The sequence below is a fragment of the Girardinichthys multiradiatus genome, chromosome 21 (genome assembly GCF_021462225.1).
Source record: "Girardinichthys multiradiatus isolate DD_20200921_A chromosome 21, DD_fGirMul_XY1, whole genome shotgun sequence".
NCBI lineage: Eukaryota > Metazoa > Chordata > Actinopteri > Cyprinodontiformes > Goodeidae > Girardinichthys > Girardinichthys multiradiatus.
In genome coordinates, this window is record NC_061813.1 from 34,739,564 (window position 1) to 34,763,834 (window position 24,271).

The 24,271-nt window shown below is 38.0% G+C and overlaps 1 protein-coding gene across 5 annotated transcripts in view; it reads left to right on the forward strand.

Moving 5' to 3' along the window:
- Positions 1–24,271, forward strand: part of dpp6a (dipeptidyl-peptidase 6a) — a 383,254-nt gene that overhangs the window by 296,744 nt on the left and 62,239 nt on the right. For all 5 annotated transcript variants that reach the window (XM_047349742.1, XM_047349744.1, XM_047349746.1 and 2 more), the window contains 4 exons: positions 6,207–6,301; positions 6,691–6,765; positions 15,647–15,699; positions 18,125–18,206. In XM_047349742.1, coding sequence (XP_047205698.1) covers positions 6,207–6,301; positions 6,691–6,765; positions 15,647–15,699; positions 18,125–18,206 — 305 coding nt within the window. The remainder of the gene's footprint in view (positions 1–6,206; positions 6,302–6,690; positions 6,766–15,646; positions 15,700–18,124; positions 18,207–24,271) is intronic.

The window sequence follows — 24,271 nt, forward strand, 5'->3', positions numbered from 1 at the left end:
AGAAGTTGCAGAACATTCCTGAATAAGGACCTCATACCAACAAACGCAGTGGTGTTAGTACCATTATCTGGGGCTGTTTTTCTTCTGCAGGACCTGCGTGATGTGCCGTGGTCGATAAAATCACGATTTCTGCTCTCTAGCAGGAGGAGAATGTCCAGCCAGGCACATTTAACACAAGCAGGACAACAATTCAAAGCACACCAGCAAGTCCGCCTCATCATGGCTCAAAACCAAAACAAATGAAAGGTTCTGATTTGGGCTACTCAAAGTCTGGACTTCAATCCAATTATGATCCTATGGGGTAACCTTAAATGGGCCATTATTGCTGGAAAACTCTCTACTGTAGCTGAACTAAAGGTTTCTCCACAGAGATGTTAAACTTCATTCCTGTTATCGCAAACACTTAATGGCAGTTGTTGCTGCCAAATATGGTGCAACTAGTTCTAAGTTTAGGAGCCAATTACTTTTTTATCAAGGGCCAGCTTGGTTTGTAGAGCTCTCTTGTCCCTTAATAAATTAAATCAGCAATGAAAACTGTTTTATATTTGCGCGGCATATTTACTGACATTAAAATTCATTTCATGATCAGAAACCAGAGATAGTGACTTGAGTTGTACTTAAGCCATACTAATAAAAGCGATGCTGATTAGAGGTGCACCAGATGTGATAAGCATGAGGCTTGACTTGGACTTGGAAAAAAATTACTTGTAAACATTTCTGTCTGAACGATTTAACAATGACAAAAACCACTGTATTATGAAACAAGCTTAGTTTGGATTTCTGAACTTCCAACTTATCGGTCGCTGGTCAAGGCTGATGAAGCTGAAAATCAGCAGGTCACAAGGATATCTCGGTGCAGCTCTAGCACTGGAATGGTTTGCATCAAAGCTTTTGACCGTACACGTTTTTCAGGATGGCAGGAATGACAGCGTTTTGAACTGGTTCTGCTCAAATTGGCAGTCCTTTATAAGAGCCATCTGCTCCAGGTAATATACTGATCACTAATAACCTCTTTACAGAGCTACATCTTTAGAGATCGTCCTAGCAAATAACATCTTTCTCTCAGTTTTTCTTCCTTATCTCAGTGAATCTCTGTGTGGCTCCCCACCCCCCTGGCTCTCCCCCCTGCCTCCCTGCTGTGAGGGTGGGTAAGGGCTGCACCCAGGGCAGGAGGCTGTATTAATAAGACATACTGCTACGAAAGGTATAGATCAGAGTGGGAAAAAGCGCCCTGGGCTGATGCACAGCGACTGAAGGGAATAAAGACGGAGAAAAACATTGAAGGGAAGACGCAAAGCCTCGGGTGCTGTATGGGAATGTGTACCTGAAAGGAGAGAAAACAAAGAGCTGGAAAGGTGAAGGAGGGATGATGGGATCTAAAGTGATCATCTTAGTGGGGAACGTATATTTGGGCAGTGATGGGGAAAATTTGCGAGATTTGTGGTAAATTCTTACAGTGCAGCTAAATTAATAAACTACACCTAATTTCCCTATACTCTCTGAAGGCGAGAGCTGCTGGGTCCTTGTTATAATCTCATATCAGAATCGACTTTATTGGCCAAGTTTGCAAACAGGGAATTTGCTTTTGATTTCCATTGCTCACATCATATATCAATCCAAACAGCATTGTACACTTCTTATTTTAAAGTAATCAAATATTTTCCCAATAAAGTCTTGCTCATTATTCTGGCTTTTAGCAAACAGAAATAATTTTTGTAATCGTGACTGAAAATGTCAGATAGTGAAGGAAAAATATTTTTATACAGTGTAGGTAAATATCTGGTTTTATCCCTACTTTATACATAACAATGATTTGAGATATCAAAATATGAAATGAACATTTGTTTCTTTTGTAAAAATGAAAAAAGTCAGTTTTGTCATTAGGTCCAGGATGTACCGATATTATCAGCTAAAAGCCTTCAAAGTGGCTCCAAAAAGGAGCCACTTTTTATGTACGGTAATATTTTATAATATAGTTCTTTAAATTAATATTTTTACAGGTATTTAAATTTTTCCCATTTTTCATTTCTTTATTTATTTTGGCTGCTTTTTCACTCAATTTCGCTACATTAACTGACCATTTCATGAATATATGAAAGACGCCTCAGGTCTTTTGCATAGTACTACGTGTAAAAGCAGATTGTGTTGTGCAGCAGAGATAACTAGAAATAAATGAGTCCATTTTCCATCTTTGTTTAGTTTGCCCTTGTTTTTAACAAGGAGACAAAAGCTGTTGAGAGGACGTTTTGGTGCACCAATCTAAAACTGTCTGAATGTGCTATCGCCAGCAAGTTCTACATTAAAGCCATTGTGATGGTAATTCTGTCACCCCTAATGGACAATTAGATATGCTAGCAGATAGAAAGCACCCTGCATAACAATCTCTGGGTTCTAATTACCTCACCAAATGGCGTGGTTGTTCGTGTTTCTGTGGATCACAAGAGCAATAAGACACGGGAGCACGGATAGATTGAAGGTTAAAGGGGGCAGTTGCCATATTAAACGTCCTTCGCTGATAAAGGCCTGATGGATGAAGAGCTGCACCAATGTTCATACATCTTTCAAATAACGGCTTCTTTCAAGGATTTCTTTTAGTGGCTTGAAGTCTCCAAGTTGCCTTTCTGTCAGAGCCTTTGGCTTTTGTGACTGAATCCGCACTACCATACAATAACTAACCAAAGTATTCATACCCTTTGACATTTTTCACATTTTGTCAATGTATTTAATTGGGGTGTTGTGTGATATGCCAACACAAAACAATGCATAACTATGAAAAAGAAGGAAAGGTTTTTACAAATAAGAATCTGTATCCAAACCCCCTGATTTAACACTTCAGTTAAAGCTGAAAGTCATTTGAGGAATCTCTTCCAGTTTTACACATCTAGAAAACTCATCCGTAAATGTCAATTTTCAAGTCTTGTCAAAATTTCTTAATTGGATTTACGTCTGAACTTTGACTGGGCCATTCTAACACTTAAATTGCTTTGGTCTACACTATCCTACTGTTACTCTGACTGTAAGTTAAGGATCGTTGTCCTGGTGGAAGATGGACCTCCGCCCCAGTCTAAAGTCTTTTGCTGCCTCTAAAAGGTTTTCCTTCCGGATTGCTCAGTATTGACCTCCATTCATCTTGCCGTCAGTACTGACCTGCTCCCTTGTCTCTGCTGAACAGTGGTGGACTTCTTCTGATTTTCTTTCAACAGCTACGTTCTTCTTGCCAATTTTCCATAATTGCCAGATTTTTCAAGTAAATGAAAGATTCTTCCACCTGAGTTGTGCATCTCTGCACCTCCTCCATATGTACAATGGGAATCTTGGCTGCCTCTGATTAATCCTTGTTCTGCCCAGCCTGTCAGTTTAGTCTGAGGGTCATGTCTGTTGTTCCATGCCCTTTGTGTTTTCAGGTGATGGATGGAGCAGTGCAGGTTGTTTGATAAGCTACCCCCTGCTTTAAACTTCTCCTTACTTGGTCTTCATGAGGCTGTGTGTTCTCCAACAAACCTCTGAGGCCTTCACTGAACAGTTGGATATATACTGGGATGAAATTAAACACAGTAGGACTCTATTGTTTTTTTGTTTGCCTTGTTTTGCCCATGGCTAAATCGATTGAGCTTAGTGCTGCTTGTCTGTTAGTTTTCCTGCCTTTCCTTCTCCTTGCAGTACAAATCCCCAAACAAACTTTAATCATATGAGCTCACATTTGGGTTTTAGATTTTACCGCTTCCATATCGGATTTGCCATTATGTTGTGCATGGACGTCCAAATTTGGTGCTCAACATGTAACATCATCAATCTTTAACAACTTTTTACTCGGCTGCCTTGGGCTCGGTTTCTTCTCTTTTTTTTTAATATACACTTTTTTTTTTTTTACATATTTCTCCTCTGTAAACATGGAAATAATAATCAGCTAGAAACACAAACACAATGGCAAAGGGAAAATCATAAAACATGCTCCTGATTTATTTTTCACACATGACATTCATTGTTGAGTCATAAATGTTGAACTTAAATGTTTCTTATATTCCTGATTATAACCAAGTATGTATTTAAACACAATTTAATCAAGTGCTTTGTAATATTTAAAAAAATTCTCTCTGAGGGTGAAAATGAATTACACTTGTAGATTTTAACGTTATATAGTTTAGGTTGACTTAATTTACATTTTTTTAAAACCTAAAACAGCTTGAATGCTGGAAACAATAAAGTTTGATATTTGAAGCTACAATTGGACCGCAGCCTATGCTTTTTCACTCTTATACAATGGATTAGACTAGCATGAAGTTAGCTGATGCAGCTTTTAGAAAATACTGAGCTTTTAGGGAGTGGATGGATGTCAGATACACAGAAAATCAATTCCTTTTGAAATTTAAAAAGTAATAGAGTGGAAGCATCTAGAGTTTAGTACTCGTCTTGTGTGTTATGTCAGTTTTAGTCAAGAGTCCAGCACACATTTTAAACAATTAAAATATATCGCATTACAGTAAATAGTTATAATAGTTTAAAATAGCAAATTGTTTTCTTTTTAATTGTAGATAATGCCTGACAACGAGCTGTTTGACCTGTCTGACTAAAGACACTGATTGGTCAAACGCAGCAGCTACGTTTCAGACTTTGTCTTCCCTGAGATTAATAAAACGTAATCTGTTGATTTTGGTCAAGTGGTTAACTATGTTTGTCAGAAGGTGAAAAGTAAAACCTTTTTAACATGAATAATATAGGAAGAAATCATCAGCATGGATGTGCAATAAATGGCTTTACAGTCAGTTTTAAAGGGAGAATAAATTATTGGAACATTTTAGGGCCCAAAAAGATGTGATGTGATTAATATAAACGCTGAAACCTTGGAAATTTACAATACCTTGCAGAAGTGTTCACACCCTTTGATCTTTTTCACATTTTGCCATATTACAACCACAAAACCTCAAAATATTTTGCTGATATTTTATGTGATAAACAAAGTAATGCATAATTATGCGGTGGACAGAAAGTGATATGCTGTTTTCAAACAGAATCCATATGTCTGTAACATCCAGCTGTTTCATGAAGGCCTCAGAGGTTTGTTACAGAACATTAGTGGACAAAAAGCATCACAAAGACCAAGGAACACAGCAGAGAGAAAGTTGTGCAGAAGCTTAAGCAGGGTTAGGTTCTAAATAAAATATCCCAAAGCTTTGAACATCTCACAGAGCTTTGTTTAATCAATCATCTAAAAACGGAAACAATGTAGCTCAACTGCCAACCGACAAGGCATCCACCTAAACTGATAGGCCAGACAAAGAGAAGATTGTTCAGAGAGGTTGCCAGGAGGCCCCTAACTCTGGAGGAGCTTAAGAGAGCCACAACTCAGGTGGGAAGCTGATTTTGAATGAAAGCCATAAGAAGTCCCATTTGCTGTTTGCCAAAAGCCATGTAAGCAACACTGCAAAATATGTGGAAGAAGGTGTTCTGATCAAAACGTATCTTTCTGGCCTATGTGCCCAAAACTGACAGAAACCTAACAATGCACATCGCCTTGAGAACTCAGCATAAGGTTGTGGGGTTGTCTTTCTTCAGCAGGGACAGGAAGGATGGTCAAGATTTACAGTGGAATAGTTTGGATGAATGCAAATGCATGTGCTCAAACTCAAGCTATGCTGCAGAAAAGAATGAGCAAAATATCATTTTCCATATGGGCAAAGCTGGTAAAATCATATCCCAGAAGACCTGCAGCTGTTGCTGAAGTGAAAGATGGTTCTACACCTCTACAAATCTACTTTGACTGATGGAGCTGAATAAACCTGCTCCATACAAATGTAATTTATAAAAATGTAGAAAACTGGGTCATTCTATTCCTACTTTGGTTTTTCTCATAAAAGATGTTGAAGACAAAGTTTGTGGCAAAAGTACAAAATATATAAACAACAAATTAGAATAAGAGACTGTACAGTAAGGAAATTTACAGCATAAGAAAAATACTGTATAGTTATCAAAAATAACATACTCAGATTAATAGAAATGTGCAACTGAGTCAGGTGAAAAAAACAAAAAACATGCATCAAGCAGATCTTACTGGATGTTGGTCTTGAAATCTCAGTTTGACTGTAGAGGACCTGCAGCAGAGATGCTGTTTGATAATCGCTGAGCTATTCCTTCAATATCCTGTTTGATTAAATGTTTTTAATAACTTTGCCGTCATTCTTCATCGGCCTGTCTCTTCCCCCTCACAGGTAATGAGTTACTGTACCGTAACCGAGACGGCGACGTCGTCAAGTACAACGTTGACACAGAAGAGCAAACTGTCTTGGTTCATAACAAGAAATTCGTGAGTCACCTTTTCCGTCTTTTTCAGATTTATTATAATCACAAGACAGAATTGCTGACAGTCTCTGCCCCTAAATTAAATCCGAAATGTTCTTCTTTGGGTCAGCAAATCAAACCTCACGCAGCTCTTTCTATCAGAAAATTTAATCAAACGATGCATCATTTCAGGGAAATGTGATCTGAATATGTGGGCAGACGTCAGGTTAGTGATCTAATAACATTATATCAGCTATCATTTTGCAAAGCCCAAGTGCAAAGATTAATGCGGCCCCCATTTACATCTGAAGCCAGGCAATCTGTCAAAGGCAGGCTTTTGAGGACTGGTTTAATGAAAACAGCATGCATGGTTAAAGATGTGTTTTTGTTTTGAATTCTCCCTCTGATTCACAGGAAATGTACAAAGCCAGCAGGTATGAGGTGTCCCCTGACTTGAAGCATGTGCTGCTGGCCTACAACGTCGCAGCGGTGAGCTTCTCATTTGTTTGCTTGTTTTTTGAATTGGCAAACCGACAGCCAAATATGTCAGCCGCTTCACAAGAGAGGGAGAAAGGGAAAGTAATCACGGCGAGGTGTCGAGGCTCGCCGCACACAGGCGAAGCAGGGGGAAGGTGGGTGTTATGTTTTGGAGGGGCGAGCACAGCTGAGCGGAACTACAGCGAGGGAGGCAGAAACACAAACAACCCCCACGACGGCGCACGGGGCTCGCAGAGAAGCAGGAAGTATTGGCTGGGAATGTATCATTTCTGTGCAGTTCTTATATAAAGTGCCCAACGACTGCATGATATGGATCAAAGTGTTTCGCCTCCTAATATAGCTGCATCAGATATATTGAATAATTCACCTGCTTACCTGGGGTTCACTTGTGTTCTCGCTTTATTCTGCTGCATCTGTTAGTCTGTGAAGGATGCCTGTAGATACATAATCTGCTGTTATTGCCTGAGATGAATAGCGAATATTATGACAAACTGGATAAGGTTGTTCTGCTTGTGTTTGCATTCATTATCCAACAGAACTCCACATCACTTTGATAGATGACAGTTATTCCTCCTATATGCTCATTGCAGCAGCACTCAGTCACATATTCATGCATTCTTCCTCTGTTACATGCAGAATGGATCTAATATGTAACTAAATAGCATGATTGAATACTAAGATGTGCGTAACGCTTTCAAAATAAAATGTTATCGTGGAAAGTAATTAGTACAGAATTTATGAATGTATACAATACAATGTAATAATGGCTAATTCATATTTTTTAGTGTTCAGATTAGAACCAATTCAGTGTAATGAGCATTACTGTCTGCGCCTCAAATAAAATGTTTTTGTTTATTTATAGATAATTTATATGTTGACCATTTATGACAGGTGACAATTTACCTGCATTGTTATGCAACATTTTGACAATTCTAGTTTGCAAATTGTTTAAGAACTAAAACTGAAAATACATTTACAGTGCCTTACAAAGGCATTCAAACCCCTTAAGTTAGAAATTTGTCTCGTTACCACCACAAACCTTAGTGTATTTTATTGGGTTTTATGTGTTAGAGCAACACAAAGTAGTGCATAATCTCAAAGTGGAAGAGAGTTGGTTCTTAATTTTTTACTGGTAAAAATAAAATAAAGTGTGTCATGTATTTGGGTTAAACCCTCTTTACTTTGAATCCCCTAAATAAAACTTTGTTAGAGTGTGTAGTGGAATTTTCTTATCAAAGTGGATAGAAGTTGACACACAACAAGAGAAAATCCGGACTTTGTCTTTATAAGTTTTATTCAAAGGCATTAAGCGTTTGAAGACCCTGTCACTGAGGTTAGTCAGTTAAGCAGAGCCCCGATCAACATTTACACACAGTATTTATACCAAACATGACAGTGTTATCTCAACTTCAAAGAGTCTGTGTTTTATGACCTAGACCCTCCTCGGGTTCAGAGGTGACAAAGTTATCTAGGAACAACCATCTGCTCTTCCTGAGACGTCACCCTAAAGCATGGGTTTTAACCATTAAACTTCTGATAATGGCTTTACGGCTTCCTCCTCTAACACAGATGTTCTGAGGAGTGAGGTAACCTAAAGGTCATACACTTTGGAACACTTAATAAAATAATTTCCATTACAACTCCTTTCTTCTGATTGCAAGATAATCACTACTAAAGGAAAATTCTTCAAAACCATCACCCCTCTCAGCTAACAGATAATCCAAAGCCAGTTTATTTTGCAAACTCATCGTTCTAAGAGCTTGCTGCTCCGTGGTCAGAACAGTGAAACCTTCCTCTCTAATAATGGGCTGATTGAATTATAAGTTGTGACTGTAGGTAGTAAGTGAGCTAGATAACATACTCCAGACCAATTAGCAGGCAGATACAGATAGAATCTATTTCCACACATCCAAACCATGTTCTTAGGACATGAGTTCCTATCTCTACTAGGAAAAGTAACAAGAACCCTGGTTAATTTACCTGCCTGGTCATACAACTTACTTCCATTCGGTACAGCTGTAAGATTAAGAGTTAACACAAAGGGATCTGGGACCAAATATCCTGAAATAGTAGAAGCAGCAGTTCTGATAGGACATGACTCAAATTCATGTCTGTTGATTAAAGCACATGAAACAGACATAATAGTTTTGCAACCTTCTGTCTTCCCAAGGAAATAAGGTGTGTTTCCCTCCTGTGCAATACAAATATCTGTACCTATATCTGAATATCTTACTGATTCCTATTACCCCAAAATTTATAAAGAATTCCTGTAGTAGCACATATTAAATTAGTCTCACTAGAAAATCTACAAACATTTCTGCTTTGCCTTACAATATAATTCCTCACCCAAGGAAAAACAACCTCCACCAGCTGGTTATGTCGCCTATCTGGAAAGAAAGTAGTATCAATAGGAACAGGTACTAAAAATGGTTGATCATTAATAACATGTGGAATCAAACAACAAACATAGCAACTGTCATTTCTTATCTTCCTCACGGTTTGATGCATCAGTTGCCACCAGACATTATCAGCATGATCATGGTAGTCAGAAAAGTGATGAATCTCTCTTCGAATCAGCTGATGAGTATTATTAGCTTAATTACTCAGATTAGTCACAAATTGTTTTTGCTGTACCTTTCCCAAATGAACACAAGAGTAATAAAATACTTGCAATACCAATCATTAGCATCAGAACAGACCATCTTCCATATAGCTGCATCGTGACCTTGAAGTGGAATGTCCTTTCTTCTAGTACTGAAAGCAAACAGTTTTTTTTCAAAGAAAACAAATTATAAACAAAACTCAAAAATCCTGCTGTCTCTCCTGAGTGGCTTCAAGCTGCCCTGTTATCAGTCTGGTACAGGTGGGCGGTCGTAGGAAGCTCCTCTAGAAATATGTTTAGAAACAGGAACTCTAACTTGCTGGAAGTTAGGCTTCCATAGTCCAACTAAACAATGGTGGAAATGAACACATTTCAAATTTGTAATAATACCATAATGATGAATATCAAGCAATAAACATGAAAGTTAGATAAAAGCATCCGAGATTTCCTCCTCAGAGTCAGTTTCGCTGTCAAAGTGGGAGAAAAAATTTGGCTGACCCTTGCTGTCCAGGCAAAGGAGCGCCTAGTAGCCACCAAATGTTAAGAAATTAAGGAGAATAAGCATCATGGCGCATGTTTGACTGTCTTTCTGTTGCAGACGTCGCCAGTCCATCATCCAGAGAAAGGTTATGTGCAATGTGTAGAGGTCTTCCCTGTATGTTTCCTATGTGTCTCTCACTGTGGTGTGTGTGCAGTGAGGCAAATAACCTTATGATTTCTAACTTTCAGGCAATGCAATGGCCTTAAGTAGATTCGGAAATAACGTTGCACTGCCCAGGGTATTGTGCCCTTGTAAGAACAGTGTTCTTCAACCACCTCTTTAATCACTCGCCAGTGATCAGCTTACAGTTCTTTGTCTTGTGGTGGTCCGCTGTCCTCACACCTTTCAGGCCGTGGATGATCCAGTTGGAAGATGACTTGTGTCCTGGAAGCCAGATGAAGCTGGTGGAGCTGGAGCTTTCCTGCAGCTTTCCTGGGTGTCTAGTAGGATCTGATATGGGCCATTCCAGTGCCTGGACCAGTGTTTTCTCCTAGATTATCCTAGAATAAAGGACTGGAGGGTGGAAGTGGCTGTTTCTGGTAATGCAGCCTTCACCGTCTGTGAAACTTGAGAAAACACAGTGGACAGCTTTTGACAGTAAAACAACATCCTATCTTCACACAAAAATGTGGAAGAAAATTATCTTAGCAATATCCCCATGTCCAAATTAGGAGACCTGCCCCACAGCACTTCAAAAGGACTGAGATTTGCCTGTGTCCTTTGTCTCAATCTCATATAAGTGAGAACAATAGGTAGAGCCTTCACAACACTTGGCTAATTTTCAATTCAAAGTCCCATTCTCAAACCTAAGTGCTTAACTACATGAACCTCATCAAAACATCCAACAAAATCAAAAGAATTGATCTTCTGACTTCACCTAGTATACTAGCAGTGACCATCAGCTAAATATTCTGAATATCAAAAGGGTGACATGATGTTTGAGGAAGGCCTGATAACAGATCAATATTTCCATAGTTTCAGAATACCCAAAGAGAATTTCAAAAATGGTCTAATCTGTAGAGATATAAAATTTCACAAAAGAATCAACACCATCTCTTTAAGACAGGTTTTCAGAATGTGGTCTTAGGGAGCTATGCACCATTTATAAATAAAGTACAACGTCTCTTTCGCATTGTCACTAAGTCCTCACTGGAGGTCTGAGCTACCCTTTTTCCCATGAGTGCTAAAACGTTTGGAACCCCATGTTACTTTTTTCGGACATTCCCCTCTCCTGGCGCAGGGTCCAACCCATGCGACAATCCAGCAAAACGTTTGTACAAAAACGGTCTAGTAACCAAGATCACATAACCTAAAACCAAATGAATGAATTCTGACATAACTATATGTCACTATGAATTTAACGAAAGCAACATAAAGAAAATCCAGATGTTTTTAACTGCAATTCAGTTCCATTAGCAACAAAACACAAACTTTAGTTATTCAGTTCATCAATGTCTCACTTATAAATTAGTCACATATCATCCTGATTTGTCTTGTATATAGATGAGTATTAGATTAATGGACATCTAATGTAATTCAGATGCATAAACCCTACAAATTGAATCTAATAAATAATTCCCACCAAGTATGAAGTCATGACTCAGATTCTGTATCAAAAATATATTCCTTACTTTTGGCATATCTTGAACTGTCAGTTAGCTTAATGGCACCAGGGAAAACTTTCAATCTAATAAATCACCAATGATTCTGCATGCAAAACAAATTCTTGAAACTAGTTTAAACTATTTCATTGACCTTTTAATAGTAAAACACATAAATCTAAAAGTCATGCTACATCCAAAATAAACATGTTAAGGTGACAATCAATACAAGCATTTTGATTCTCTTATCTCATAAACAGTGTTAAAACTCAGGAAGGGATGTGCTGAGTGTTTCCATGAAAACAAAGGCATGAACAAACCTGGTAGGTGGGCGGAGTCAGGCAGAACTTACCTCTGATTGGCAGCCTATGGGCGGACCTACAGTTTCTCTTCTGCCCGCATTAGATGTGCTTTCAATATAAATCCAGCGCATTCACTCTTCTGGCTCTGGCAAACAGCATGGATCGTTGTCCATCTCAGTGGGTTTTGGGGCCAGACTTCTTCTGAGTTTCGTTTTGGTGGAAACTCACATTGTGATTTGCAGCAGCAGGCAGACAGGCAGGAAGGCAGATCCTCTCTCTTTCAGGCCGGGCTGAAGACGCGTCTCTGGTGGAGTAGCCATGGGAAGGGCAGGTTTCTAAAATCCAGACTCAAAAACGCAGCTGTTGCACTCAAATCCCATATATGTGTGTATATGTGTATGAGAGAGGCAGAATAAAAAGTTTAGTATAGGTTCAGATTTTGCACAAAGAAATATTATCAGTCAGTCAGTCAGTCGTCCACCATAACATGCACTATACTCCTTTCTAAAACAACTTTCTTTTCGCATCTCTAATGTCCCTTTTCACTTTTACCTTCTTTTCCGACTGATTGCAATATTTAAGACAAACGAAACTTCCTTCAGGAAAGTTTAACTCTTTAACCCCTTAATTGATGCACTCTGTGCTTTTTAATCTTTTTCATTTTTTTATTTTTCCATCTCCATCCATCAACTGTTTTACTTTAAACTATTTAAACAATTTTTTTTTAACAATTTAACTTATTTACACTCAAACTTCCACGCTGTGAAAAACCAAACTTATCTTCCAAATTAAAGCACATTTAACACAATCATCCCCACTTTTTCCTTTCATTATTTTATAAATCACAGCGTCTGGAGAAGGAGGCACCCCTGATGCCTCAAGGTTCCGGAACCATTTTTTTCCCTTTTTACCCATTCAGCGGCACGTCTGCCGTCTGGCTTTTCTCCTTTATGAGGTGTAGAAAATTGCTAAAAACCACCCGCAAAACCCTGTGTTTTGCTTTATCTTATTGTTACCAATAAGAACCTCCCTGTTTTCCCTAACAGGGTGACCTGGCCCTCAGCTGATGTCCTCCCTCTCGCAACTCCGGAACCTAATTAATTAGTTAGGAGATAATGGTTAATGTGTAATAAAAAATAATATACATTATATCATACAGAGCAACTTCTCACCCAGATATATTTGAAGACAAATAGTTCGGATCCAATCAGCCAGAAGCCGCAGGCAGGCACGAGGACTCCCCTCCGTAAAATGGAGGTGGACTGAGGACAACGTCTCAGGTTGGCCAGGCGTCCGTGTCCCCTCCCGTGGATTCCTCCGGCACGTTATATCCTTTTCGTGAAGCCAAAATTGTAGTGGAATTTTCTTATCAAAGTGGATAGAAGTTGACTCACAACAAGAGAAAATCCGGACTTTGTCTTTATAAGTTTTATTCAAAGGCATTAAGCGTTTGAAGACCCTGTCACTGAGGTTAGTCAGTGAAGCAGAGCCCCGATCAACATTTACACACAGTATTTATACCAAACATGACAGTGTTATCTCAACTTCAAAGAGTCTGTGTTTTATGACCTAGACCCTACTCGGGATCAGAGGTGACAAAGTTATCTAGGAACATACCCATCTGCTCTTCCTGAGACGTCACCCTAAAGCATGGGTTTTAACCATTAAACTTCTGATAATGGCTTTACAGATTCCTCCTCTAACACAGATGTTCTGAGGAGTGAGGTAACCTAAAGGTCATACACTTTGGAACACTTAATAAAATAATTTCCATTACAAGAGCATTACAGAACAAACAGCATCATGAAGACCAAGGAACACAGCAAACAGGTCAAGGAGAAGTTTAAAGCACCTGAATCAAATGGCTCAATAACCACATCAGCATGTCATCAGGTTCTGCAGAGGCCTGAAGAAGAGTAATTTTTCAGTTAGGTTTGTTTCACCAGGGACTTCTTCTAAACGTTGCAGAATAGTGACTACTAGTGAATACTAGAGTTGGAGACCCCTGGCCTAAACTGAAAGATAGGGCAAGCAGAGCATTATTTAGAGAAGCAGCCAAGAGGCCCATGGTAACTCTGGAGGAGCTCCAGAGATCCAAAGCTCAAGTGGAAGAATCTTTCAACAACACATATATTAGCCATGCTCTCCACAAACCTGGCCTTTAGATGGAGCAGCAGCTATGGAGAACTATGAAAAGAGTACTGTGAACTTGGCGTTTTACATTAAACTGTTAGTATGACTTTTAGTTACAAAGAAGAGTTTTTATAAATCTGACCAGCCATGGTAACATAAGCTGGACTCATAACCTGCTCTGAACTTTAAAGAACCTCCTATTTTTTAATCTCTCAGCAACCAGCACAGCTGAGTCTTGGTGCAACTTGGAGGTGTGTGTGCTGTCAGTGAGGTCTGGGTGCAACTAGCTTGTAGCCTGGACACCAGGCCAGTGTGATCAATATTGCTTTAAACTGAGCTTTGCTGAACTCATACATCTATGGTGTCTTTGAACTCTTGTAAATTTGTAGATCCACAAGGAACTGCATTGATAATAAATCCTGTCTTGGCTTCAACTGGTTTATAGGAATTTTTGACCATGTTTCCAAAAGTGTATTTATGAGGTCAGACACTAATGTTGGACAAGGCCTGGCTCATAATCTCTGTGCTAAGCAGGTCAAGTTCTTCCTCACTAAAGCTGCTCATCCTTGTTTGTATAGACATTACTTTGTGCAATGGTGCACAGTCCTATTGGAACAGGAAGGGGCAATTCCCAAAGTGTTGCCCATAGTTGGGAGCATGAATTTGTCTATGAAAGTTTTGGGGTGTTTGTCTCACGGTGAGATCTGTGGTGAGTTTTATGTATAGTTTTATGTATAGTTAGATATACAGTCAAAGCCAAAATTATCCATACCCCTGGCGGATTTAGATTTAAATTGAAGACGTTTTGTCTCATTGCAAATTAAAAAGCAATCTCTTAAGATATTACAAAGCAAAAGAAGTATACGTTTTAACACATCTTTGTTTTTATTTGCATTTTAAAAACATACGTTGAAAATTATTTGTACCTTTCTCAAAAGTCATTCGAAATTATTAATTGCCCTAACAGCATTCAAACTCTACTAAGAACCGCTGAGCACCATTGTTGATGTTTCTACTAATACTTTAACTATTTTAACTATTTAACTTTGATGATGAGCTGCAACTATTTCAGTTTGGCAGGGCTACTTGCCATCACCCTAAGCTGTATAACAGTATATAATATCAGAAGAAGAACTAGAAGACTAGATAATTTTTACTTTAAAATGCTGAAAGTAACAGAGGGCATACTTTCTTTTTACTGTGTGCCTGTACTGTAATGATCACATTACTGCAACACTGTAGTTATGTATGTAAAGGGCAGTAATATTTAAAAAATATAAAAAAATAAATAAATATAGTAATATTATCGTTATGTGAACTGTTATATACATCACTGCAATGAGGTGATATATTAATCTGAATGTTAAATACGTACGGAGTTGCTCTTAATATGAAAAAAATATAAAGCAACAAGTTAGAGCTTATATTGTTTCAGTTAAGCCTTTCTGTTTTATTGAAGTGTTTCAAAAACAAACGTCTTAGATATTATTTTTCACTTTGTATTATTCATTAACAGCAACGTGTCTCTGAAGGATTTATTAATGTCAGTGTTGTTTTTTCTTCTTTAATCTCAAAGAAAACACTGTTGTCCAGAGTAATCTCAGTGGACTTTTCATACTTCAGTGATTTATATGAACAATTTTTGTCAATAAAATGAGTTTTATTAGAGTATTTTTGCTGGCTCTCTTTGCAGGTGTACCAGTATTCTTACACGGCCTTCTACATCATCTGCAGTCTGGAAACTCCGTAAGTACGCTCCATAATTACGCTTAAACCTCACTGAGGGCTACTTGTAAAGCTGAAAGGGTATTGGCTAATCAGCTACGTCTTTATCGATGTTTTTTTCTAGCATTTTATCCCTCAAACAAAACTTCCTGTTAGAATAGGACCCATTTTAAACTATTTTATTAATCAGAACTGAGATTTTAATTTTGCGTTTTTAATCTGTCAGATTTCTGAAATGGGTGTTTCTATTACCCATTTAACCCTTCATAATGTAACTTTCTGTAACTTCGACAACCTTTTATTTGCTCTGGCCTCTTTCACTACAGATTAAGACTGCGCTACAGTCTCCACACCTTCCATACCCTATTTGAATGTGACAGGATTGCGGTAAATTCAAAAAACTCATAATTTGAAATTACATGCTGCTGCATGCTTAGTATTCACCAAACAGGTCTTTTGGATCTCTGAGATGCTTTTTTGTTCACTCAGCAGGGTCTACATATCGGTATCATGTTCCTGCAAAGATTCAACTTGGTCCGGTCATGATTGTTCACACAGCTTGGCCTATCCTAGCCTGGCAGGAATCTATCAGATTGATTTAGGATGTTAAATCACTCCATCCTACCACAGTACTCCTGCCACAGGTTTCAATTCCTCTCTATGTTGTTTCCTTAAAATCTGCAGAATTTCCTTATAAATACAGGTGTGGAGGTTTTGGAACCTCCACACACAGTTTTAGCCAAGCCATGGAGAAAGAAACGTCAACAGTATTTGTATTCAGATATTAGCAGCATGAGAAAATGCATAAAATGGGGTACTCTTTGCACAACACACTGCCTTACAGGCTATCCTGTGCAATAAATTTAACCTGGTGAAATGATCAGAGGATACCTTGGTGGATGCAGTCAAAAGAAACCATGCACACAATATCCAAAACCTTAGTTTTGTCAGAATCTCAGGGCTAAAGTTTGTATTGTATTTTTATGCAGTGAGCATAAAACAAGACTCTGCTTGTGCTTTTTCCTACACATCCCTAAAACCATGGCAGTGCCTCTCAGCCTGACAGTTATACATTGCATTCAAACTGCACTTTCAAAGACACATTTTTAGGTTCATAGCAACCAGCACTGCTGAGGCTGGGTGCAATTTGGGGTTGTGCGTACCTCTCGCCAGCTGGGGGCCTTACTCCAGCACCCAGTGCAGACCGATTTCTTTTGCAAGGAATGCGCCTGAGAAATGTGGTATGGTATTTTTTGGCAGAGCGAGCGTGGATTGTCAATTTGAGTGGGAATATCCGCAAACAATGCACATAGCAGCCGTGCCCCAAAGAGCCCCGAAGTATCTCACTTGGAGTGCTTCCAGCCCGGTGTGGCTATGATGAGATTGCAGCCTCACCCAGCTGTGCATTGGCCCCAAAGAGAGACCCCACTATATTAATTAGTTGTAAACTGGGCCTTAGGGAACTGCACTAAACAAACTCAGCACAAAAGTTGATTTAATCTAAATGTTGAGCACTTAAACGCCTGAAGGGAGGAATACAAATTAGTGAAGCATTGCAAGTTTGCACTCCCTGCAGCTGTAATTAATTTCCATTAATTCATAATAAAAGGGTACCTATTTACAATCATATTTAATATGGTAAAATATTTAATAAGACTCTTACTATTAACAAACGAAACATTTAGGACTAATTTCATAATGGTATTTTATATCATTAAACATTTCTCTAAGAAGCAAAAAAAAAGTGACCCTATTATAAAAGTAAGGATTAAACATTTTTCAAATAATTTTAAAAGGTAATTTTCCATTTTAGTTCTCTCCTTCATGGATGCACAATAACAGAAAATGAAAAGACGAAAGACGACTTGTGCGAAATCTTTGGCATCCTGCAGTATTTCTTAACACCCCAGATGTTGAGCGTCAAAGCTTGCAGTCAGATGACACTTTCTGATCTCAATGATGGTATTTTTACTTTCACGTTGTTGTTTTTTTCCTGTACAATGGCCCAGTGAGATCAGATATCAGCATTTATGAACCAACGTTGCTGCGTTTTTTCTTTGGTGATTTAATTGACCAACTGGACACAGTGAGGCATCATTGTATCTGTTTAAACAGACGTATAGAATATAATGTGCTGCCACCCAGTGGTGCTGTCCTCTACGAAATCATACACACACACATCTCTGGGGTAGACTTCATTCATCGTCAGCTCCAGACAAAGACAAAACATCAGCAGCCCCTCTAATTCAGCAGCCCGCACTGCACAGCACTGTTCCCAATAAGGAGAAGTGACACCCTAACACAGTGTAGGTATTTATGGAGACACTTAAACCTTTGTTCAGACACTTGTTCTGCTAATGCTGCTGCAGTGGTGGGAGCAGACAGTCATTGTGTTTGTGTTCAGGTGTCTTCGCTTCACTTCTCCCTCTCTGTTTCTGCTCCCCAGAGAGACTTGGAACCTGAACCCTCCAGAGGTGCGAAATGCTCAGCTGCAGTTCGCAGGCTGGGGACCCCAGGATCAACAACTGGTAAAATATAAAAATATTTTTCTGTTCTGTTAAATTATTTTCTAAAACAATTATGAGGATGAAATATTTCCAGTGAACACCGAAAAAAGTGATGCCCTTCACTGTCTGTTTAAAGTTTTATTAGATGGTAAAACTAATTAAATTTGAAGCCAGGGTTTTTCCCTTGGACTTAATAGGTGCTGTTCAGGAGTTAGTGTATTAATTCAAAAACAGTCGCCTACTCAAGTTGCAATTGAATATAAACCTCCAACAATACATAATATAAGTATAATTACCTCACCAAACAAAAGGGAGTTCATGGCCATCTTTTTTGGGCTGTTTCAGGCCAGCCAGTTGTTTTTTTTTTTTTTTTTTTTTTTATTAAGCTCAGAAAAATATGATGAAAGTATTAAATTTTTTCAACTAATATGTTCTGTCCAAATTTGTACAACCCTAATAACCTCACAATCACATTTAAACATTAATACATTTTTTTTGTTGATGTATTTTGTTTAAAAAGTCTTGTTTTTGGTAAAGTGGTACAGATACGGTATATACCGACAAACCTAAGACCTTTGGTGCTCATCTTACCCCCTTCCCTCTCTGCCAGTGTCCTGTACGACTACCATCAATAAAGATCCTTAGTACCACAGTCTATTTAAAAAAAGTTATGTTTTTAAATTCTTTAATCACTTATCTTCAAAATGAACGTGATCAACTGACTTCTTGAAATCGGGGTCCTGTGGTGTCTGTAAAGGTGTAATAATAGTTTCCAGGTAAAGATAAGTCCTTAAATAAGAAAAAAACATTATTGGTAAGTTTTGTTTTCCTTTTGCCAACCCCGTTTTGTAAAAGTTGTATCCATATGTGAGTCCATCAATTCACCCACCAACTGTCCAATATGTTTGTCTACCCACCCATTCATCTACCACAGTTTTTGCAGGATCCATGTTGCATGATGAACGTGATAAAAATAAATACATTTACTATGCAAATGTGAATTTATGTCAAAGAATTTACAGTGTGATTCACATAATGTACATATTTGCCAACCACACATTTGATTTAAATTAAAGTAGTTAAGCTTGTTTTTATTTACCTCAAACTAACATTTAGCTAGTGTTTTAGGTTTTAGGCTAGCTGTTAGCAAAAAGTAAGGAAAGGAGAACATTGCCTTCTATCTGAACAACAGTAAAATGTGGCTGAAAGGTAAAAAGACCTTTTAACAAAAACACAACTGAGTATTAATTGTTATTGTAAAGTTTGGTGATTGAACAGCATTTTAGCTACTACTTTAGATGCTATCTTCAAATAATCAAGAGGATCTGTTGGAAAAAAATATATATTAGACTCATGCAAGTAAAATTTGTTGCAATTTTTATGAAATGTCTGGGGACATGTTTTCATACAACCTGTTCAGAAAGTTAAAACTTTTACATTCAATTTCTGTTTTCCTCTTATTCACTCTAAATTTGCATAGAAGTTGTGTTTTTGTTTTATTTGATTACCAATCTTTCACATGAATATGGTTTGTTGGATTTTTAAAACTAGTTTGTGCAAGAAAGCTTTGCAAAAACACAGTGGCATTTGATTTTAAACCAAAATAGCAATTGAAGTCACATTAGAAACCAAAGAAGGTCCCATTATTTCTGCTAATATCTTTGAAGTTTACAGTTTGGGCAAAATGAAATAAAATGAAGTCCCCACACTACACAAAGTTTAAACTTATAGTAATTTAGATTAAGATTTTGGGCCAAAAATCAGAGATGTCAACTCGAATTTGAGAGTCACACTCAAGTTCCACTTAAATCGCAAAGATTAAAGTCCTCAGAATGAACTTCGACTTGTGCCCTAAAGGCTTTAGTCTTGGACTCCGGGTCTGAGGCTTGGGTCTTATTAACAGTTTTAATCTCATGTAATAAAGAGTGAAAGGAAGCTGGTATGTTTGCTACATACTGCATTTAGGAAACAAAATAAACTTAACTCACCTCGTTCTCTCGCTGCTCGCTGTGAAACTACAAGAGCAGCTGAAAATATCAAAATAAAAGCACTTCCTATTCTGTTTATTCAGAGATTAACTCATTCAATTACTCACTACAGTTTACCTTGTTCATCATGTTCTAACTTGTACATTAAATTTGAACACCTTTAATATTTAGAACAGACAACAAAGGTTTTATATGTAGATTTAGAAAATAATTCCAGCTTGTGGAGAGGAGAAGCAACCTTTCCCAACCCTTTTCAGAGCAATATACAATGGAGTAGACAATATAAGGACAGGGATAAACAGCTGTTAACTTAGACATTACAGACAAAAAAGCACTTTGTTTGATTCTTTCAGAAATTCACCATTAACAGGTTTTAACCGCTTTATTTTTCATAGGATAAATGTGAAATTTAATTAATTTCCAAATTTGTGGATGATGAGTTAAATGTTAAAAGATAACTTGTACTCGTACTCGTCGTCTTCCGCTTATCCGGGACCGGGTCGCGGGGGCAGCAGACTCAGCAGAGACGCCCAGACGTCCCTCTCTCCAGACACCTCCTCCGGGGGGAGCCCAAGACGTTCCCAGGCCAGCCGAGAGACATAGTCCCTCCAGCGTGTCCCGGGCCGTCCCCTGGGCCTCCTGTATAGATGCCCGAGCCACCTCAACTAGCTCCTCTTGATGTGGAAGAGCAGCGGCTCTACTCCGAGCCCCTCCCGGATGGCCGAGCTCCTCACCCTATCTCTAAGGGAGTGCCCGGCCACCCTACGGAGGAAGCTCATTTCAGCCGCTTGTATCCGGGATCTCGTTCTTTCGGTCATGACCCAAAGTTCATGGCCATAGGTGAGGGTAGGAACGTAGACTGACCGGTAAATCGAGAGCTTTGCTTTTCGGCTCAGCTCTCTCTTCACCACAACGGACCGGCACAGCGCCCCCATTACTGCGGCAGCCGCACCAATCCGTCTGTCGATCTCCCGCTCCATTTTTCCCCCACTCGTGAACAAGACCCCGAGATACTTAAACCTCTCCACTTGAGGCAGGAACTCCCCTCCAACCTGAAGAGGACAAGCCACCCTTTTCCGGTCGAGTAAAAGATAACTGTTAATTAATATTATAAGACTCAAAGATAATTATCAAATGTTCATGTGGCAATTTAGGCCTAAGGACAAACCGCTCAGGTTTGGATTCCTAATCCATAGTTGACCTAGATGTTGTGGTTTTGATGAGAAAATGTTTCTTTCATTCATTAGAGACGTGACTTGAACTTGACCCTAAAAGACTAGAGACCTAACTTGGACCTGGGACAAAAGACGTATGACTTGACTTGGAAAAAATTGAATTGTGAACATCTCTGCATAAAACTAACTTCGCAGAATAAGAATAGAAAAAAGTAATATTTGTATCTTTCAAGTACCCCACAGTTGAAAGTGATCTTATCCTCAACAAAGACAATGAAATTAAGGTTTAATTAGCCCAGTTAACCAACCCTAAAAACTTTACAACCACATTTCGTTATCTAAATGTTTTAATTTAGACAACTTGTCACCATTCATTCTTCAAACCATGTTCAAAATGTTTAGTCAGTCATCTTTTCTGTAACATTTTAATAGCTTTTTATGTTTCTGATAAGCTGTATATTAAGTTAAAATCTTTTAGCATTTTGCCTTTTTATGTAATAGAATTTAGTTTAAAAGCTGTACCTATATCACACAGGAATGGAATTTGTAGATGTAGTTTGCACAACAAAGTTGTGTAGAAACAGTGGTGACTTAGCCATTCAATGTAAAACCAGGAGAAGAAACGCAGCTCAATGAGGCACAATTATTTCTTCTAGTTCTTTAAAAGCTGTCAGTTTGGTGATATATTGCGAAATAAAGTCTGCAAACTGAACTAGGTTGAAAATTACAGTGTTTTAGGGGTTGGGCCACAAACTAGGTATTAGCTTCTTAGCTCTCTATTAGCACAAGAAACACAGAAAAGATGTCAATGCTTCTGTCTAAACAGCATCAAAACATGGTTGAAATGTGAAAACACATCCATATAAACACACTCGTAGTGGTCTAAATATAACTGTATAGTTGGTATGGTTGATCGAATGGTCTAAAGGATAGTTTAATGATGCTAACGTCTAAGAATCAAGAGGATAACTGGAAACTCTACAGAGCAATGGACAATCAGGATACCACTTCAACAAATACTCTAATTCCTCTATATTTCTAAAATCTTCTATAAACTCTTCTTAAATGTAGTTGTAGGACAGTGAGGGAACAGCCATTTAGATGGGGCAATTTTCTCCACTTAATTCTAACACCGGGACTTGGAATGCATTCATACATGTACAGATGTCTTCAAGCTGCAAAGACTGAAACTCATAAAGGCTGTGTCCTATAAAGAGCCGAGAGCCATCTGCTGCTCCTCCCTTAAGGACACCGTCAGGGACTTAAACAGAACAAACTAAATGGTGCATTGTTGTTAAGTAATAAAACATTACAGCAGAATCTTACTTTAGAGGTCAGGGTGCCATGGGGACTTTAGTTTTTCTTTTTTTAGTAGCAACCATGTTGTATTCGCCTATAAAAGAAAAAACAGATGCCTTATTCTTAAAACAGATAATATGGCAAATATTTTATGACAGTGAAAATGTCCAAATATTTGCTGTTGGCCAATCAGTGTTAGTGAAAGTGTAGAAATTAAAGAAATGTACTAGGAGAGCTTTGATTTTTTTCTTGCACCTCAGTGCAATAAAAATATGATTTTTTAGTAAACCAGCTTTTTAAATGAGTTTTCCACAAGACAATTTACAAAGACATAAAAAGAGTAGAAGATGGTAAAATCTTTACTACATAGTTAAAAATGTCTTTCCTTTGCCAATATGTAATAGCCAAACATTATCTCTATTAAAATCCATCAGACCTTGAAGAAACTCGAAACATAAATTACAACTTTTTATGTATTTGTTGCTTTCATGTTTCATTTTTATTTCAATTACACTTTAACAGAGGTGGGTAATAACTAGTTCCATTTATTCAGTTCTATTTTCTTGAATAATTCTGAAAAACAAATTACTTCTAGGTGTAGTTTTACTGCACCATACTTTTTACTTTTATTTCAGTAATATTGTTTTGAAGTAACGCTACTCTTCTTGCTACTTTCTCACCTCTAAGTACTTCACTGAATGACAAACAAGCCTGTTAAAAACCAGAATGCTCCAGACACACTTTTATGTTGTGTTAAAGTGAGACGTCTTGTTTTTGCATGCTTCATTGTTTGAATGTTGTTTTCTATCTGCTGAGCCATTTGGAGGTCAAGTGAACATACAGTAAACAGTGGATAATGTCACTGGAAGTACTTTATGCTGTTCTAACATGCAAACATTACCTGCTGTATGTATTGGTTTCAATAGTTTTATGTTGTGGTAAACTCAGATTTGTTTCTTTTGCCTAAATTTGCAAAACAACAATGTTACTTTGTATGATTGCATCATTTTCATAAATTAAATCAGATTAAAAAGTACAACACAAGACCTCAGTACTTACAGTAAGTTTACCAAATACTTTGACTCTTATTTGACTCTTATTTGAGTCATTTTTATTTCTAATTGAGTAAAAATATATTGAAGTTGTGCTACTGTTACTTGAGTACATTAATTGTTTTTCCAAATTTTTTATGTTAAAAGATTACAAGAATGTCTTGGTCTTTGGCGGCATTATCCTGCACCGTGTATGTTTTGAAATATTTTAGTGTTAAAGGTTTGAGTCCCATCCTTCCCAAAGTTGTTCTCCAGTTATAGAATAAACATGAGGCCTTCCAACTGGCTCAAGGACAAACACCAAGGTTTTATCACTGTCGTACATAATTTATGTCCTCAAGTGGTTTACATTGCTCCAGTTCATATGATGGATTTATCATTGATTGGTGACCACATTTCTAACCCTCTGGGGGCACACACACTTCAACAGTTGATTACTTATTGTCCAGGATTATCTAAGCAAATGAACTTAAACTGACTGAAATTAAAATCAAGAAACATAAGAGAGGTAGGCCAGTTCCTACTTTTCCAGGATGAGTCATCGTCAATGTTCTCACTCATCACACCACCAG